This window comes from Atheta coriaria, unplaced genomic scaffold (genome assembly GCF_025399875.1).
Source record: "Atheta coriaria isolate IRGN ID8LTWV9N9 unplaced genomic scaffold, Caltech_Dcor_3.1 hic_scaffold_9_pilon, whole genome shotgun sequence".
In the NCBI taxonomy this organism is placed as follows: Eukaryota; Metazoa; Arthropoda; class Insecta; order Coleoptera; family Staphylinidae; genus Dalotia; species Dalotia coriaria.
The window spans coordinates 11139741-11157787 of NW_027045451.1; the positions used below are offsets into that span (position 1 = coordinate 11139741).

At 36.9% G+C, this 18047-nt stretch overlaps 3 protein-coding genes and 1 long non-coding RNA gene across 5 annotated transcripts in view; 1 reads left to right on the forward strand and 3 right to left on the reverse strand.

The window, feature by feature from the left end:
* s-cup (spermiogenesis-related protein stanley-cup) overlaps positions 1–7728 on the reverse strand; it is a 34155-nt gene extending 26427 nt beyond the window's left edge. Inside the window, exon 1 of the mRNA XM_065311164.1 lies at positions 7362–7728. The gene's annotated coding sequence lies outside the window, so the exon portion shown is untranslated. The remainder of the gene's footprint in view (positions 1–7361) is intronic.
* A 1381-nt stretch (positions 7729–9109) lies between these two features.
* On the reverse strand, positions 9110–15950 carry LOC135798341 (C-C chemokine receptor type 1). The gene is made up of 6 exons (XM_065311159.1): positions 15618–15950; positions 15439–15564; positions 10696–10866; positions 10343–10526; positions 10125–10284; positions 9110–9577 (listed from the first exon to the last, which is right to left on the reverse strand). The coding sequence occupies exons 1-6, from the start codon at positions 15685–15687 to the stop codon at positions 9110–9112; spliced, it is 1179 nt and encodes a 392-aa protein (XP_065167231.1). The 5' UTR covers positions 15688–15950.
* LOC135798347 (uncharacterized) lies at positions 9430–11098 on the forward strand. Of its 2 annotated transcripts, none has more exons than XR_010549692.1 (4): positions 9430–9560; positions 10191–10296; positions 10368–10558; positions 10649–11098. It is a non-coding gene; the product is annotated as an uncharacterized lncRNA (long non-coding RNA). The 2 variants fall into 2 exon arrangements; XR_010549693.1 differs by having other exon boundaries at positions 9460–9579.
* Positions 15951–16102: 152 nt separating the features above from the next.
* On the reverse strand, positions 16103–17792 carry LOC135798344 (nuclear transcription factor Y subunit gamma). The gene is made up of 6 exons (XM_065311162.1): positions 17506–17792; positions 17303–17447; positions 16796–17248; positions 16577–16738; positions 16334–16453; positions 16103–16275 (listed from the first exon to the last, which is right to left on the reverse strand). Exons 1-6 carry the CDS (start codon positions 17526–17528, stop codon positions 16210–16212), a joined length of 969 nt encoding a protein of 322 aa, XP_065167234.1. The 5' UTR covers positions 17529–17792; the 3' UTR covers positions 16103–16209.
* Between the last annotated feature and the right edge of the window lie 255 nt (positions 17793–18047).

Consider the following 18047-nt stretch of genomic DNA (forward strand, 5'->3'; position numbering starts at 1 on the left):
CTGCTTCGAAGATGAAAAGCGATAAAGGTAAGCGATACGAGCACATAGTATAAAAGATAGAAACGTCATGTAGCATTTTCGGCAAAGCAAAGCATCAAGTTTTCAAAAGAAGGAAAGCAAACGTTGTTGGATAAGTGAATTAAAAGAGTTAACCGACGGGTTTGTAGCAGCGAACAGTGATTCGGTTTTATTTTCAAATTGGGTTTAGTTTTTGACGGTCTCATCAGATGACAATACTAATCATATTTCACTAAGATGGATTGTCTTTCATGGCGTAACGGGTTGTTAGAGTGAAAAATTGAATTGTTTCCTTGCATTTCCGGTGTTATCTCAAATAATAATAAGAATAAGGATGCGGAGGCTGTCATTTATCATAACGCATCATTTTTATTCAGTTTATTTGTGTTTTTCGTATGGGTTGAAATTGAATATTGTGTAACAAGAGTTGAAATAATATATTACATACTAGGAGAGTGGAAAACAATGCATTACATTTGTCTGCGCGTAATTTTCATATTTTTGTATAAAATTTTGAGGTTATGTTGTCGAGCTATAGGCAACTTTTTATACAAAATTAAAGCGTTTTAAGCTGTTTTCCACACTATGATGTTAAAAAAACAATGTTTTCCAATGAGAAAGTTGTTTTTATCACGAATTTGAAGAATATTTTGATTTTTATCGTTTTGAAATTTAATTTTTACTCTTTTTTGAGTTAAACAATAATAGCAAATAAGATTTTCATTTATTTTTCCTGCTCTAGAGTAGAAAACATAGTTTTACAACTCTTTTTTCACGTAGATAAAGTTTTTATAAGCGAACAGAACGTAACATCAGTTTAGCATTTCTTTGGCGCTCGAGGGTGCGAGTAATATGAATATTTAAAAACGAATTCGCCCATTGTTTAGCGTAGCTTTTAGCAGCACACCAGTTAATAGTGCATACGCTGGCTGAACATACAAGTACCTCCAACATCAAGAGTCTTCTTTGCCTCGTGGCAAAAGCGTTATTCCGGAGTTTGCATGCGTTATCGTTTTATAGCCAGCTATTGTTAGATTAAAGTCTTGATCAAAATCTACCTGCCCCAACACAGTACGTTATAAGTTTTACGAGCGCCCGCCGAAAATCTGGTCGAGTTTCGGCCGAAAGTTTAGTTTGTTTAAGACGCGTAACGATTTTGAAACACAGATGAACGGCGTGGTTCATGTCATGTGCGCTGTATAAAAACGAGTGGAAATGCCTACGCGTGCAGAAATCCGCGTCCATCGCACAGCGAGAGTTGAGTCTGTTATGTGCGCGCAAAGAGTTTAAAGCGCGACGCGAGCTTATTTCACTTTTCAGCGGGCCATGCAAGCGAATATTAAAAGCTACTCGCACGAATGAGTGCATTTGCTTTTGTGCCGACGGGAGGATTTTTATTTGCGCAAGCCGTCGACTTTTTGCCGCATTTATCGTTTATGCTCATTTTGGCAGATTTTGAGTTTTTGGGGTCGTCTTGTTTGCGCTTCGCTTACATTTTTCGACCTAGTTTACATTATTTCTGCTAAACTTCCACAGAACTTTTAAAATTTACACTTAATTCTTATTTAAACCATAGATATTTAATTGTTATCACTTAGTCTAATGCATTTTGGACATAAAATACGAAAAATATTAACTTTTCACACAAAAATAACAAAAATTTAATTTTTTTCTATTTAATAATATAATTAAATTTTTGCTTGCATGTCTATGACATTTATATAGTCCTTAGATCCTTACCGACGTAATAAAATAGCTACTGGGCTTAATGTTACCCCAAGTACGCCCGAAAAAGCCTCTTCAAGCAAAGAAAAAAAAAACGATGAGCGCGTTAAGTGCACAGGAGCAGGAGCGCCTTGCGCTATTGCCTGTTGGCTTCCGGTCGTATTCGGCGACGAAATTGCATTCATTGTTGTGACATTCGAAGCTGCTCTAATAGGTTTTGCGCTGAAACGTCTATTATGCACTCTAGATTCTTCGGCAGCCACGTGCGAGCTGGCACATTTCCATTTCTGAACTTTGACTTGCTTCAAATTTGCCAATATTTTTGCTTTAAATAAATCTTAAACAGGACTGTCATTATAAAGAATGGGAGCACTTAGTGAGGTAAAATTAAGAATATTTAACTAAATGGATTTTTAATTTTAGATTTTTATCGTTTTTTCTTCTTGCAATTTATCATAAAGTGGAGGCGCCGGGCATTCAAATTTATGCGCATAATAACTTGACTTAAACTGATAGAAAAATATATATAAATACATTTATAATGTCTAGAAATATAATTTAAAAGTAATAATTTGTATGTTTTGATTAAATTCGTTTATGTCTCCGATTTCGCGAACATAAAACATCAAGATTTATTCGTTTTGCGAATTTTCTACTTTTCTACTCCGCATGAGATTAGCATGCTTAGTGGTTCCATCTTCTTGGATTACATCATTTTGAAACAGACAAAAAGTTAAAAATAGACCGGTAGCGTTACATTTCCAGCCTTTATTTTTACCTAAATATTACGTTACGATTTTGAACAAAACTAATTTCGCATCAGATTACTCACCTACCAACTAGTAACAAAATATCACGTCGTGAAAGATTTTTTTGTTCTCATTGCTGCAATTAACTTTTTTAAAACAAATATTTGTTCGGCTGCACGCAACTAGTAGCCAACTAAAAAAAATGCTTTCGACTAATTAGTATTGTATATACACGCCTGCCACCACGTTTATACAAATTGCAGTTTAATTAATTAATCTCACGCTTTGAACGAGCAGAGAGGAGTTTTTGCCGGGTGCTGGGTGTTTTTGTTTGCGACGGCGCGACGTTTTGCGCAAATAAATGCCTTGATAATTAAGCTACGCGCGAACAAACTCCGAGCGTGCAAAAGAATGCAACCCCCCAGACATCATGGACATGCAAAGAGAATTATTACCTAACGATGAGCAAGCACATCATCAACATCAACACACGCGCAAAGTGATTTGCGAGTAATACAATAAAACGCTTTGAAACGTGAAAAAAAAAAACGAGAATGGGTAGCGTAAATATAGCCATTTGCTCATCACGGATAGGCAACCAAGCATACAGCACAATATAACACCATGTGGTATAGCAAACAAAACATTCCATTTTATTCACTTATTCTGCCTGGTTAATTACGCAGTTGTGAAAATTGCAACGTTAATTTATCTTCAATGCTCTATTTGCCAGGAATTGGTATTTGCAACTCGACCAGCGAATCGAAACGAATGAAAAGTACTTCGCCGGATTGTTCATTGTGCTCGGCAAACATTGTCTTCACGTGCGCGCGGGTTGTGCGACTGATAGGGGACGATTGGGGACAAAGGGCGCACGGGAAACAGTTGCATCTCATTCCGGAAATCTCTTCAATTGCATATTCTCGGAATTCGCGTTTTTTAGACATTTGACAAGCGCGTAAATTCTTCCGGACGTGCATTATTCTATCACACTTTTATTCTCTAAATTTAATCTGAGATATTGAGGTTACGTAATGTTTATTCCGAGGGTTAATTCCGCATGTAATCCGTGCAAATCCGGAAATTAGCAAACGCGCAAATCTTAACGCTGTACTTATCCCATGATCCTCGTTTTGCGGAGATGCGGAGTAGCGCCTGGAAGTCTGCAATCGCGTGTTTCGATATTAAACGATTTGTTAATTTCAGCGCGCGCGACCCACTCGACCTTTGCTACCCCTGGCGATAATAATTACTAGACGCCAATTTGGTTATAAATCCAAACGAGCGCGCTGAGGAAGTTGCTACGAATTCGGCAAATCTCATTACTCGACCTCTCGATTTCCACGAATGTGGACTCTGACCTTTTAGCACCTCGTGCAACTCCTGGAAGTGCTTTAAATGGCCACCACTGCTGGGGAGGGTGAGATTATGTGTCGATGTCCGAAATTCGCGTACAAATACAATTATCCAAAAGGGCATTTAGTTCCGATCAATTTTCGATCAGTATGACGCAATTGGGCGGCTGGAGTGTGCTGTGCCCAAACTGGGTTGAATCGAATTGCATCCAGTTTGGGCGAGATGTGGTTGTTTTGGGTCGCGATAGAGCACGCCGCGTGTGGGGGGATGGGAACAGGGATGGGGGTGGTATATCGCGAGCGTGGGATCAACTCATACTCCACTTTCAAACTAGCTCTAAATATCGATCTAAAACTAGTTTTTTTTGTGATGATGCGAGTTTTTTCGGTGGAGTTGGTGTTGTGCAATTACATGCTTTATTTTTAGATTCACGGGAGTCATCAATTCTTGATTTCTATCCATCATCCATCAAATCATACTAAATTAAAGAATACGAGAGGATTTTTCGGTAAATTTTATAATTATTTTGAAATCCGGTAAAATTTGCTCTTTTAAATAGGCATAATAGTTTTTTGTAACATAACCTAAATAAAAATAACCTAAAATTCTAAATTTTAACAAATTTGATCGAATTACGTTTAATAAACGTAAAATTTTTCCATTTTTCTGAATGTTTAAAGTTTTTGATTGAAACATTAAAAGTTATCAACAAAAATATAATTTTTTACCATCAAAACAACGATGTCTCTAAAAATATCATATTCCGAGCATAAGATGACAGTTTTTCAAAAACACTACTCATACAAATTGGCAATTCTTGCATTGTGCAAAACTTTTATTGCATTTTATCGTTTTGTGAATGTTTTCGAAAAGCACTCGCAATAAAACGCTGAATTTGTGGTTATTCCTTAAAGGCTACCTCAAGAAATCCTTTGTTACCTCACCGTTCTGCCTTTGCATATTGCATTGACTATGAAATTTCGAACACCACTTAAAACCCATCTTACTTTTCTCTGTTCGCGCAAAACTTTCCGCACTTTCTCGCAGAGTTTGATAGCAAACTCCAAGCCCTCCTGCTTTATGCATGCTGCGTGCATATTGCTTATATAGACTTGCGATTCCATCGATAGACAGAGGATAAGTGTATCATACTCTCCCGTACTTCAGCCCCACACTTGACTCGCAACTAAAAAGAAAAGAACTTTTTTGTCGCTGATGCTTTAGTTTCGATTTTTTTCTGTGTTTTGTTTTCTATGCTACTTCAGTGAACTCAACTCTATATCTAAAGATTTTCCAACTGTCCTGACCTAACCACAGTGTAGAAAATCGAAACGTGGCGAACGATTTCCTTTCGCAATGCCGGATTTTGCGGCGAATCAGGCTGTATGCATAAATATCCATACATATTGGCAATTTTCGTAAAATCAATCCGCGCGGTGGACGCGTAATTAACTATAGAATCAACTTGCACATTACTAGATTATGCGGCGAGGCGCGCATCGGCAAGTCATCATTGCATCGGCGGTATTGATTTGACGTTTAATTAAAATGCTGTTGCATTTCGACAGTTGGATTAAAACTACATTACGAGTACATGCGCATATTACGTGCATATATTAGACGCACTCGTAGCTGGAAGATCTCATTATTGTTGTGGTATGATGAGAAAGTAATTGGAAACTAGCACAAGACATATTACAGTAATATGTTTGTCAAATTTGTGATGTGCGGGAATCATTTTGGGGGAAAATTATCGAAAAACTGAGTTATTTTCAGAAAAATTGATTTTTTTTGTTTTTGTGTGAATTTAAGTTTAATTTGATGATAAATATTTTTGCAAAACTTCTAAAGCATTTAATATGTGTGATTTTTGTAAAATATTTAATTATTTAGATTTGGAAGTATTTAAAATGGGTTTATTTTGCGAAATTTTTAATATTTTTGCTCACCACGCCATTTTTTGGGCAAAATTTAATGTTATTTGATGATAATTCTTTTGTAACATTCATAATCACTATATTTTTATCAAATATTTAATTATAGAGTTTCCAATTAATTGAAAAAAGCTTTTTTTTTCTAAAAACATTTTTTTGCTTTTTTTCGTCAATACGTTATTGTTTTGGAGCAAAAGTAAACTCATTTGATGATGATAATTTTATAGCTTCTTCTGCCAACAAAAGTTGTGTATTATGTTGGTTTTGTGATTAAGAGCATTATTAATGTTCACATCTTTCATCGTCATCACCTTCGCATCGTTCAAAACACATCAAAAGTTTCCACCAACTTTCTATTGGTATAATCATTGAGCGCGAAGATAACGCGCCACAAATCAAACTTTGGCGAGCGCGTGCGGCAACTTTGCCTCCTAGTTTCGTGTGTATATAGTTTCGCAGTTTCTTTGTTTACACTTGTTCGTTGTTGGCCATGGGGTGTGTGCGCCGGCCGGGCTCTTAATCGTCTTTAAGGCCCTCCGCATATAAATTGCTCCACTTCCGGCGTCCATCGCTGCAGCATCGTGCGCTCACCCGCGACGATATAGAAAACAATGAATATTTCATAGCCGCCGCCTCCGCGCCTAGCAGATTATTATTTATGCATTTCGCGCACTCGACATAAATATGATGCAATGTTTACATCTGCATAAATCATCGCGAATCGACTGCAGCACAGCGCGTCCTCTTCGCTCGAATAAACATGAATAAAGTCACTTGCACTCTGTTAACTGATAAAAAATATATACGCTCTCCGCAATTCGTTTTTTGTGCATGTTAATGCAGCAATTGAATTTAGTTTGGTGTGCGTTGTGTTTGATCGATGTCATATCGGTGGAGTTTATGCTTCACACGGCCGTAAATTGTTTTATGCAAATTTTATTTTTTAATTAAACCGAGCGGGGCGTAAATATAAATTCGAACGCGATTTTTAGTTGGGTGTACGTTGAGAGGGAATAAAGTTGGCAATTATTCATCGCGTTTTTGTCGCTTCTCATCGTTTTGAGAGCGCGGTGCACGTAGTGGTGGTGTGGCCATCAAATTGAAAAAGTTTTCGCATAAAAATTCGATATTCTCCTTTCGGCCGTTTCTTTTTTATTGTCCGAAACCGCGCTGGGCGCAACCTAGTTTCGTCGATAAATAATTTCCGTGATGACAGTTTTAACGATTTCGCACAATAACTGTGTTCTATAAATTCTTGTTAAGGTATGCTAACATTACGAAACACGCAACTATCACATAAAAATACAGAAAATTAAAAAAACGCGAAGATGAGTTTAATTTTTTATGATTAAAAAATAATCACCATGGATTTATGACGTTTTGTTAATTACTCAAAAACTACTTGACTTATTACAATTATTTCTTCAGAAATTAATACTGCATAAAATTATACATCTAATTAAACAAAAATTTTATTTAAAAAAAATTTACAAACAAAAATTTTGGCAAAAAATAAATCGTTTATTTTTTTACTTTTTGATTATCTAATTCTAGAAAATAATTAAATATTTATACAAACCTTGCATGAATATTTCGCTTTCCAAATGAGCTGAAAAATAATTTCTAATTGCTTGAAACCCTCCACGTGTTAAAGTGCACACAGTTTACGTCACAGATGTCTCGTCAATTTCAAACTGTTTCAACTGCGCAAAGTTCCGCTGTCTATTTGTTCGCTTAGTTTTTAAGTTTGCCGCTTTAAAAGTTTCGAAAAACATTCAGAATCCCGCCGTCCTCGTACTTTCCGCCAGCGTGAATAATTCCAGCGCGTTCCACGTCCCACAACTCGCACACAACTCTCACAACTCTCGCGCGCCCAGTCGATCGTAACTTAATGCCACACGCGATTTATCCCGGCTGCTGCTGCTGCCCGTCCGCGTCCGACCGAGATGAGCGCTTAAATGCGCTCGCAAACTTCAGCAGCGGCGGTAGGCGGCGGCCGAAGGCGGCGGCGCGCGATTTACAACCTGTAGGATGCGGAATACCGCGCGTGCACGTGCTCCAGCGCAGTCGCACGAGAATCGCGCACAGAAAACAAACCACGCGGTTATTTCTCGAGATTATCCCCCGGAATATCCGACTACATCCTACAGCCTACATAAATACCAAGCGAGTCGTGTACTTAAGTGATTTAACAACTGATGTATGATTTGAACGGCGTGAATCGAACAAAACGCTTTCCACATTCGTGTGCTGTAAATAATTAATACAGGGCTTATTTATAAATTTGCGCGCGTGGTTAAATATAGCTGTGAAAAGTATAAATAGGCGTTGGTTTCGTGCCCGGGGCTGCATTGTTTCAGGCTTATATTTCAAACGTTTCTATTATTTATTTACTCAACGCCCGGCGCCTCCACACAGCCTCGGAGTAACACACAGCAAATTTGATCGCTGGATTCACGCTTTAAAGTTCCATATCAACGTCTGTTGGGCTTGCTGTGCTAGTGGTTCTCCTTGAAAGAACCCTCTTCAACCCGACATGTTTAGTACTGCTGCGTATACGCACGAGAGTACTTACGAATTAAGCCGTAATAATAAATTTACTATTAAGCCTGCCGAAACCGACGGCGGCAGAACGGTTAGTCGCTGCTGGCATGTCGCTGGATAATATTTAACCGTTTGACAAGATTTATAGATTCTTGTCGGCTGCATTTCAATAAATTACGCGACGCGCTTGAAATGAATAAAATTTGTCGCCGCGCCTTTTTCCGCGCGCGCCCATTTTAATATTGCAGCAGGCAATTTCTTAAAACCCAAGCTTACATTTATAATTCAAGTTGGAGCGGCGGTCGAGGCGGTGACGAATAAAAACGCTCTTGAGGAACAATTCTGCGACGAACAGAATGCAATAAACTCGTCTTTTGATGCACAAAATCGGATCAGAGTCGACTAGCCTGCTGCTGAGGGGTTTGTTTTGTTTGCAATATGATGTCAAACAGAATAAAATGCAAATTGAAACTTGTAATTCGGTGGAAATCAAATAAAAAATGTAATAAACATGTATGGAAACAATTCATATAAGCAAATCAGAAGGAAATCAACTTTTTACATCATTTTTTGAAGAAATAAAAGTTTTTGTGATTAAATTGATAAAAATCGCATTTTTTGACTTTAAATTGTTACTAAACTCTAAAATTATTAACAAATAGAAGCAAAATAATTTAAATTACATTTTACATGCATTATTAAGTCATTTTTATGAATAAAAACAATTTTTACTACTTTAATTCATTATTTTTGCTTTTCTAAAGTTTTTACTTATTTTAACTCTTAAATCTTAGCTGTATGAATGATACTTGCAGCAAGTTTATTATCCTCGAAAAGTTTAATAAGTCGCCAGTTAAAGTCCGCCAACGGCACCCAAAATGACTGTTTGCACTCCTCGTCGACGATAAAAATGTTTACTTGCGCCAATTGCTGCTCCTTCTCGCATACAATCGCTTTTTTGTCTTTTCGGCCACGCCAACAAGCTGCGCAGGCGACAATCTCACAAAAGCATGCCCGGAAATTAGTGCAGAACATGTAGTAGATGAAAAAATTCACGGCCAAATACACACCGTTCATCAAAGTAGCGATTTGTCTGCAGAACTCAAGAACTTTCGAATTATCCGCTTTGGTTTCATCGCCCCAGAACAAAAGACTCACAACGGATGAACGCGAGACCAAACTTGCAGGAATCTCGCCGATTAAAAAGAAGAAAATCATCAACACCAGCGTTATGGTAACCAATTTTTGATCCTGTAAGATATAAATATTATTAGTGCGTAAAATGTAAGTTTTTGGACGTGACAGATCTTTTTCACAAAAAGTGTTGATAAATTTTTAATTTTCTTCATTAACTTCTTTTCGGTTGTAACTTTCACGTCGGCACAAAGTTTGCATGACTGATAAAAAGCGGCGGACGTTTAGCATGATATATCGCGTTCGTGCTGTGACATTTTCATATTTTTCACGATGGCGGCGACGCTAAACGCCACCATTCTAAATATTTTAGCTTGTTATCTACGACAACTAGCTTTATTGCGATGTTTATGTTCCACGCGCCATCGCAAGAACGTTTTTTGTTCGAAAGGTGGCGGCTTGGACCCGGCGGCCATGTTGACCCCACATAAAGATGGCGATAAAAAACGTGTCGAACCTAACCGTAGTATATAGTTATTTATTACAGTTTACCGAGCAAAAACCTCTTCGGTTTTTGTGGGTAATGTATCCGAATATATTTCATGTGCAAATAAGACAAGCGAATGTTATTTTCTAAAGATGGCGTTGTTTGATGTGTACTTACTCTTGTTTTTGATGACATTTTACAGCGTTGTCGACACTCCTCGGTAATTTTGTACATTTTTTTCAGATGACGGATGAGGTAAATATTCCCCAACAGGAGCAACAACGCCGGCAGGATGGAGAATAAGAATAGTTTTACCCAATTGTGGATTCTATAAAACCTGTCAAAATAGGTGAGGTTATGTTTTGTAAAATTTGTAAATTCAGTAATTATCTTACGTGGTTTTAACAAATGGTGTCATAGCTAGGTTTCCTTGACAGTCCCATGTGTACATGAAGCAGTATGGCACGTTGAACAAAATGGAGATCAACAACCCGCCCAGCATCACGAGTCTTGCAGTTTTCTGCTGGCAGCAATTTGGACGTTTTGCACGCATTGGACTGGAAAGATACACGATCCGATCTGATATCCACAACGAAAAAAAAAGCATAAACGTAAGAAATATTTATAAAGTTTAAAGTTTTATGTTCAAGTTTTTAGAGTTTTTTTGGTTGACCATTACTGAAAAGTGTGTTTTATTGCAGAATGGCCGTCAACCCATTTGCTGTCATGAAGTTAAGTTAACATTTACCGATGGTGACGCCGACAATGGCAGTGGACGCCCAGCAAGTGAACATTCCGCCGACGGGGATGGCAATGATCGCTTCGTATTCACGCCACCCGGGTTTGGACCATAGGATACCTCGACACAACCCTGAAACGAGGAGGAATGCGGAGGCGGCCAGATCCGTCAGCGCTAGAACTATAAATTTTCATGAGTCATTTTTTGTTTGCTGTTCTGATAGTATTTTATGATATGTGTGTATTGTAGCGCTAAAGTGTAGTTGGAAATTGTGCTTTTTGGAGTAAATATTTGATAACGTGTTGATCTGGCGCAGTATTTATGATTTTAGTGTTGTTCTAGTTTTTATGAATAAATTTGTTAATATTTGTATTTGTTTTTAAATATATCAATAAATATTATATACAAAGTACTTGTTTTTTCTTTATTGTTGATTAATACTTGCAAAACTTTATAACATTTAGTAGAAAATACTCTTTGTTTTGTGATTTTTTTTTGTTGGATTTAAAAGCGAAAATGGTCTGAAATATTTTAAAATCGCCGAGAAATTATTGAAATCGTGCGAAGATCTGTTGAAATATTTCTACCTCCTCGCACGTTCTGGGATCCTAATACCAAAAGTCAATTTTCAGTTTCATTTCGAGCCGAAAATGAAGCCATTTGCGCACACTCACACACACACATTTGTTATGTGTGTCTCCCCCTAGTCGTGTGCATGTGTGTGTGTACCGATTTGAGCCGTTTTCGACTCGAAATAAACGGAGAAATTGATTTTGAATATTAGGATAGCAGAATGTGCGAGGAGGCTGAAATATTTTGAGGAATCTTCGCACGATTTCTGAAATTGCCCTGAGATTAGACACGATCACCGGACGAATAATTACTATTACACGCGATCGAAAACAAAAGATATCTCCCAAACTAAGCGACCAATTGTAATTCTGTCTTCAGCATTTTATAGCAAAAGGTTGCCCTTTAATATGATATATATTTCTATCCTGTGTAGGACTTAGAAAATCCCTAAAATTGCATTCCCTTGAAAATTACAGAAACATGCGAAGGAAAACACCCTGTATCTCGGAAACCAAGGGCCTAATTGTAATGGTGTTTCTAGTATTATATGGCAAAAGGGCTGCCCTTTAATGTGATATATATTTCAATCCTCTGTAGGGCTTAGAACGGCCCTAAAGTTGCATTTTCTTGATGATTTCAAAAACATGCGATGAAAAACACCCTGTATCTCGGAGACCAAGGGCCTACTTGTAACGACGTCTTTTGCACTTTATGGCGAAAGAGCTGCCCTTTAATATGATATATATTTCAATCCTCTGTAGGGCTTAGAACGACCCTAAAAGTGCTGCTAAACATTATTCAATTACTTCAATATTTGTTATTATGTGAACGAAAATGCTCTGAAATATTTTAAAAACACCGCAAAATCACGGAAATCGTGCGAAGATCCGTCGAAACATTTCAGCCTTCTTACACATTCTGGGTTCCTAATACAAAATAGCAATTTGCAGCTTCATTTCGATCCGAAAATGAAGCCATTTGCGCGCACACACACACACACACACATTTGTTATGTGTGGGTGCCCTTAGTCGTGTGCATGTGTGCGTGTACGGATTTAAGTCATTTTCGACTCGAAATAAACGGAGAAATTGATTTTGAATATTAGGATAGCAGAATGTGCGAGGAGACTGAAATATTTTGAGGGATCTTCGCACGATTTCTGAAATTTCTCTGAGATTTGAAACCATCACTGAACAGTTTTGGTCGAATAATTAATATAGCACGCGATCGAAAACAACAGATATCACCCAAACTAAGGGACTAATTGCAATTCTGTTTTCAGCATTTTATGGCGAAAGAGTTGCCCTTTAATATGATATATATTTCAATTCTGTGTAAGTCTTGAAACATCCTTAAAATAGCATTTTCTTGAAAATTTCAAAAACATGCGACGGAAAACACCCTGTATCTCGGTAACCAAGGGCCCAATTGTGATGCGGTTTTAGCGTTTTATGGCAAAAGAGCTGCCCCTTACCATGATATATATTTCAATCCTCTGTAGGGCTTAGAACAGCCCTAAAATTGCATTTCTTGAAAATTTCAAAAACATGCGACGGAAAACACCCTGTATCTCGGTAACCAAGGGCCCAATTGTAATGATGTTTCTAATATTTTAAGGCAAAAGGGCTGCCCTTTAATGTGATATATATTTCAATCCTCTGTAGGGCTTAGAACAGCCCTAAAATTGCATTTTCTTGAGAATTTCAAAAACATGCGATGAAAAACACCCTGTATCTCGGAAATCGAGGGCCCAATTGTAATGATGTCTTTTGCATTTTATGGCGAAAGAGCTGCCCTTTAATATAATATATATTTTAATCCTCTGTAGGGCTTAGAAAAGCCCTAAAATTGCATTTTTTGAGAATTTCAAACTCATGCGACGGAAAACACCCTGTATCTCGGAAACCAAGGGCCTAATTGTAATGGTGTTTCAAGTATTATATGGCAAAAGGGCTGCCCTTTAATGTGATATATATTTCAATCCTCTGTAGGGCTTAGAAAGACCCTAAAATTGAATTTTCTTGAACATTTCAAAAACTTGCGATGAAAAATACCCTTTATCTCGGAAACCATGGGCCCAATTGTACTGATGTTTATTGCATTTTTTGTGAAAGAGCTGCCCTTTAATATAATATATTTTTCAATACTCTGCAGAGCTTAGAACAGCCCTGAAATTGCAGTTTTGAGAATTTCAAACACATGCGTCGGAAAACACCCTGTATCTTGGAAACCAATGGCCCAATTATAATGTTATCTGTAGCATTTTATGTCGAAAGAGTTGCCCTTTAATATGATATACAGTTTAGCCCTCTGTAGGGCTTAGGACAGCCCTTAAATGGTCTTCAATATTAATTTTTTAGAATTTCAACAAACACCCTGTAACTCCCAAAGTATGTCTCCAATTGTAATGCTATTTTCAAAATTTTATTGTAAAAGAGTCGTCCATTAAATTCATGTGCATCAGTAACTTCTAAGGAAAGATGAAAAGCAGTAAAGTAAAGTAAGTAAAGTTTTGGTCGAATAATTAATATAGCACGCGATCGAAAACAACAGATATCACCCAAACTAAGGGACTAATTGCAATTCTGTTTTCAGCATTTTATGGCGAAAGAGTTGCCCTTTAATATGATATATATTTCAATTCTGTGTAAGTCTTGAAACATCCTTAAAATAGCATTTTCTTGAAAATTTCAAAAACATGCGACGGAAAACACCCTGTATCTCGGAAACCAAGGGCCCAATTGTCTTGCGGTTTTTCGCGTCTTATAGCAAAAGAGCTGCCCTTTAATATGATATATATTTCAATCCTCTGTAGGGCTTAGAACAGCCCTAAAGTTGCATTTTCTTGAGAATTTCAAAAACATGCGACGGAAAACACCCTGTATCTCGGAAACCAAGGGCCCAATTGTAATGATGTTTCTAACATTTTAAGGCAAAAGGGCTGCCCTTTAATGTGATATATATTTCAATCCTCTGTAGGGCTTAGAACAGCCCTAAAATTGAACTTTCTTGAAAATTTCAAAAACTTGCGATGAAAACCACCCTGTATCTCGGAAACCAAGGGCCCAAATGTAATGATGTTTTTTGCATTTTATGGCTAAAGAGCTGCCCTTTAATATGATATATATTTCAATCCTCTGTAGGGCTTAGAACAGCCCTAAAGTTGCATTTTCTTGAGAATTTCAAAAACATGCGACGGAAAACACCCTGTATCTCGGAAACCAAGGGCCAAATTGTAATGGTGTTTCAAGTATTATATGGAAAAGGGCTGCCCTTTAATGTGAGGTATATTTCAATCTTCTGTAGGGCTTAGAAAGACCCTAAAATTGAATTTTCTTGAACATTTCAAAAACTTGCGATGAAAAATACCCTTTATCTCGGAAACCATGGGCCCAATTGTACTGATGTTTATTGCATTTTTTGTGAAAGAGCTGCCCTTTAATATAATATATTTTTCAATACTCTGCAGAGCTTAGAACAGCCCTGAAATTGCAGTTTTGAGAATTTCAAACACATGCGAAGGAAAACACCCCGTATCTTGCAAACCAATGGCCCAATTATAATGTTATCTGTAGCATTTTATGGCAAAAGAGTTGCCCTTTAATATGATATACAGTTTAGTCCTCTGTAGTGCTTAGGACAGCCCAAAAATGGTCTTCAACATTAATTTTTTTTTGAGAATTTCAACAACACGCGATGAAAAACACCCCGTATTTCCCAAAGTATGTCCCCAATTGTAATGCTATTTTCAAAATTTTATAGTAAAAGAGTTGCCCTTTAAATTCATGTGCATCACTAACTTCTAAGGAAAGTAGAAAAGCAGTGAAAATGCTGAAAAACTTTGATCAATTACTTCAATATTTGTTATTATGCGAACGAAAATGCACAGATATATTGTAAAATTGCCGCGAAATTTACTGAAAGCATTTTTACGATTTTTGACCACTTGTAAGGATTATAATATACATCACATTAAAGCGCAATTTTTTCCCAATAAAGTTTTGCAGATATTGTTTAGATTAGGACCTAATTTCCTAATTTTGCGAAATACAGTTTGCTAACATTTAGAGCAGCTTTAAGTTTTTTATGGGGTAAAGGGTACCTCATCTGCATTTAAATGCTCCAGACTAAGTTAAAATCCGGCCCTTCAACCGCAACATACAAAATATTGTACTTACCAGCAAGATAAGTAGAAGTAGAAGATTCAAATCGTTTAAACGTTTTCAGGATTATAAATGACAGCAAATTGCCAATAATTCCACACATCGCCAAGACCGGAGTTATCATCGAGTAGATAATAATCCCTAATAAAAAAAGTCGTTTATAAAACATTCAATAATAAATACCCCTTCGCTACCATTTTTGGTGGGTTCATCGACCCATACATCAGAAGCCGCACAATAAAGCACCGGACAATGCGTGTACATTTTCCCACAAAGTTGCACAACTTGTTTCACGTCAAGCACGTTCGAAAGGTAGGAAATCGTAAAAACGAATACAATAAATTCATATTTATTGCAGTCACATCATCTACCTCCAGTCAATAGATAAAATATGTGTGTACCTTCTTTTTTTCTAGGGAGGGATCAATAAAAAGCTAATTCACTAATTACACGCAACAGATATGGAAACACATGGAACTGATAGATGCATTAGGCATTTAGTCGATAATGCGATGTAATGATGTAAATATGTTGACACAAGAATATACAGAACCACAACCGCACCTCGTGATACTTGTTTTCGGCGGTTGTAATCATTTGCAAATCATTGTTTTCAAAATATCAACGTAAGCAAATACAAAAAAAAATTTGAATGAGAATCATGATCATAATCAGTGAACACTGTGTCAATGTTTATTTTTCTTATGACGCTCGTCGTAACGCGAGAAAAATAGTTTAAATTATAAAAATAATGCGTGTTTAAATAATATTGTGTAATCTTGTAGATCATTCGCTTTCGGTACTGCCGTTGCTTTGTGTTAAGTAAACTTGTTGGCCGCCACTTCCTTGGACCTGAAAATAAACACATTTGTATTAAAAAATACCCCGTACGCTTTAAATAATTTATTACCTGAATAATTTGGGGTTGAGTGGGTTGTTGAATTGGCGCGGCTTGAATAATCAACGGTTGCGATGTGTTGTTCGCCAATTGCATTCGAATCATTTGTAATTGTTGCGGAGAGAGTTGTATCTGCAAAAAATTAAGAATTTTGTATAATATTTCGATAAATACATTCAATAGAGATTAAAATGCTGACTTTAAGTCATAAAAGGTACAAAATACAAGCTTCTATTGAAAATTAAACTAATTTACCGGTATTTGTTGTACTTCTCCATTAGGTGTAACAATTTGTTGAACAATTTGAATTCCACCAGTTGGAGATTGCGCCTGAGCCGCCGCTGCCTGCGCTGCGGGTTGCTGAATTAACACAGGTGCATGTTGGGTTGTCGGCGTTGCAGATGTACTTGCAGTTGTCTAAAATAACAATAAAAATTATAAAAACTATTTAATACATAAATAAAACCAAATTACCTGTTCCAATGGATTAACCTGCACAGTCTGAACTTGTGGTTGGACAATCTGTATCGCTGAACTTGTAGGTTGCGCCTGAGTCGTGACATTCTGCTGTAATGAATGATGATGCTGTTGGGCCAACTGCAGATAATACTCTGGATTCACCACGGCTCTGGCGACGCCTTCCTCTTTAGGCTTGTTGGGTTTGATGTCATCTCTAGGCACAATATCAATAAGGAAATCAAACTGGTCAAATTTCGTGATTGCCATCGCAATGTCGTTTCTTTGCAACGTGCGCCGTTTGTTATCTTCGGTGTGAATCCATGACCGCAACGTTAGTTCATGAATAAAAATCTCGGCGGCTTTGGCAAACAAAAGTGGCGCTTCTGCTGAGATCATCTTCACATCCTCATCCAGTTTCATGATCTTTTTGATTCTTGCCAGGGGTAGAACTTGTTGTTTCAAGTCCATCTAAAAAAGAATTTGTGCATTATTTAAACAATTACTTATTCAATGTTAACTTACGACGCGAATTGCACGAATTTCTTCCATGGCTTTAGCCCAAAACTGACTGAGGGCTGCCTGAGCCTCACTCTGGGTTTGTGACTGCTCATCAGTGGTGTGTGATTCTGTCTTCACCTCAGATTCTGCTGGTGTGATGGTAGTGTCTCTAAATAAGTTAAATAAAGGTATAATGTTTGCAGTTTTAATCAAACAAGTTTACTCACGTATTGATGTATATAAGTGACATTTTGAGTCACAAAAACGTCGAAATCACGAAATATAACAAACAGAATTAAGTAAAATATGAGTTATAGTTAGATTTTGTAGTTTTTGCCGCTTTCCTTTTGTAGCCCAAGTCATAACAGTCAATAACAACAATAACCTCACATTTAATGACCTTGAGTTTAGCCAGGATAAGAACCATTCAAAATAAAAATGGAACTTTACGATGTTTAAAACTAACGGTAATTATTAAATAGTTTTAAAAGTATTGAGGTTTTTGTATTGCTTTAAATAACTTTTACTTCCAATATTTGGGTTACAAGCTTTGTGAAATACGTGAAATACTATGCAACCATTATATGCAACCAAGTATACACAAATTTTAATTTGATTTGCGGTGCTACCAACTTTGAAACAAAGTTAACAGTAAATTAGGTTAAGATTAGTTTAAAAGCTAAAATAATCAAGCAAATTACGCATAATTAACGCTATTTTGCAAGCAATATATTAATATTCAGTCGGATAATTTTAAAATGTGTTTGTA

What these genes read in the sequence shown, in the direction of transcription:
- LOC135798344 (XM_065311162.1), bottom strand. Translation starts at nt 17,528, where the DNA reads ATGTCACTTATATACATCAATAC. An exon ending in TCACTTATATACATCAATAC is followed by an intron (nt 17,448 to 17,505) that starts GTGAGTAAACTT and finishes TAACTTATTTAG; the next exon opens with AGACACTACCATCACACCAG. An exon ending in GAGAAGTACAACAAATACCG is followed by an intron (nt 16,454 to 16,576) that starts GTAAATTAGTTT and finishes AATTTTTTGCAG; the next exon opens with ATACAACTCTCTCCGCAACA.
- LOC135798341 (XM_065311159.1), bottom strand. Translation starts at nt 15,687, where the DNA reads ATGTACACGCATTGTCCGGTGCTTTATTGTGCGGCTTCTGATGTATGG. An exon ending in TACTTCTACTTATCTTGCTG is followed by an intron (nt 10,867 to 15,438) that starts GTAAGTACAATA and finishes GAAAATTTATAG; the next exon opens with TTCTAGCGCTGACGGATCTG. An exon ending in ACACCATTTGTTAAAACCAC is followed by an intron (nt 10,285 to 10,342) that starts GTAAGATAATTA and finishes CTATTTTGACAG; the next exon opens with GTTTTATAGAATCCACAATT.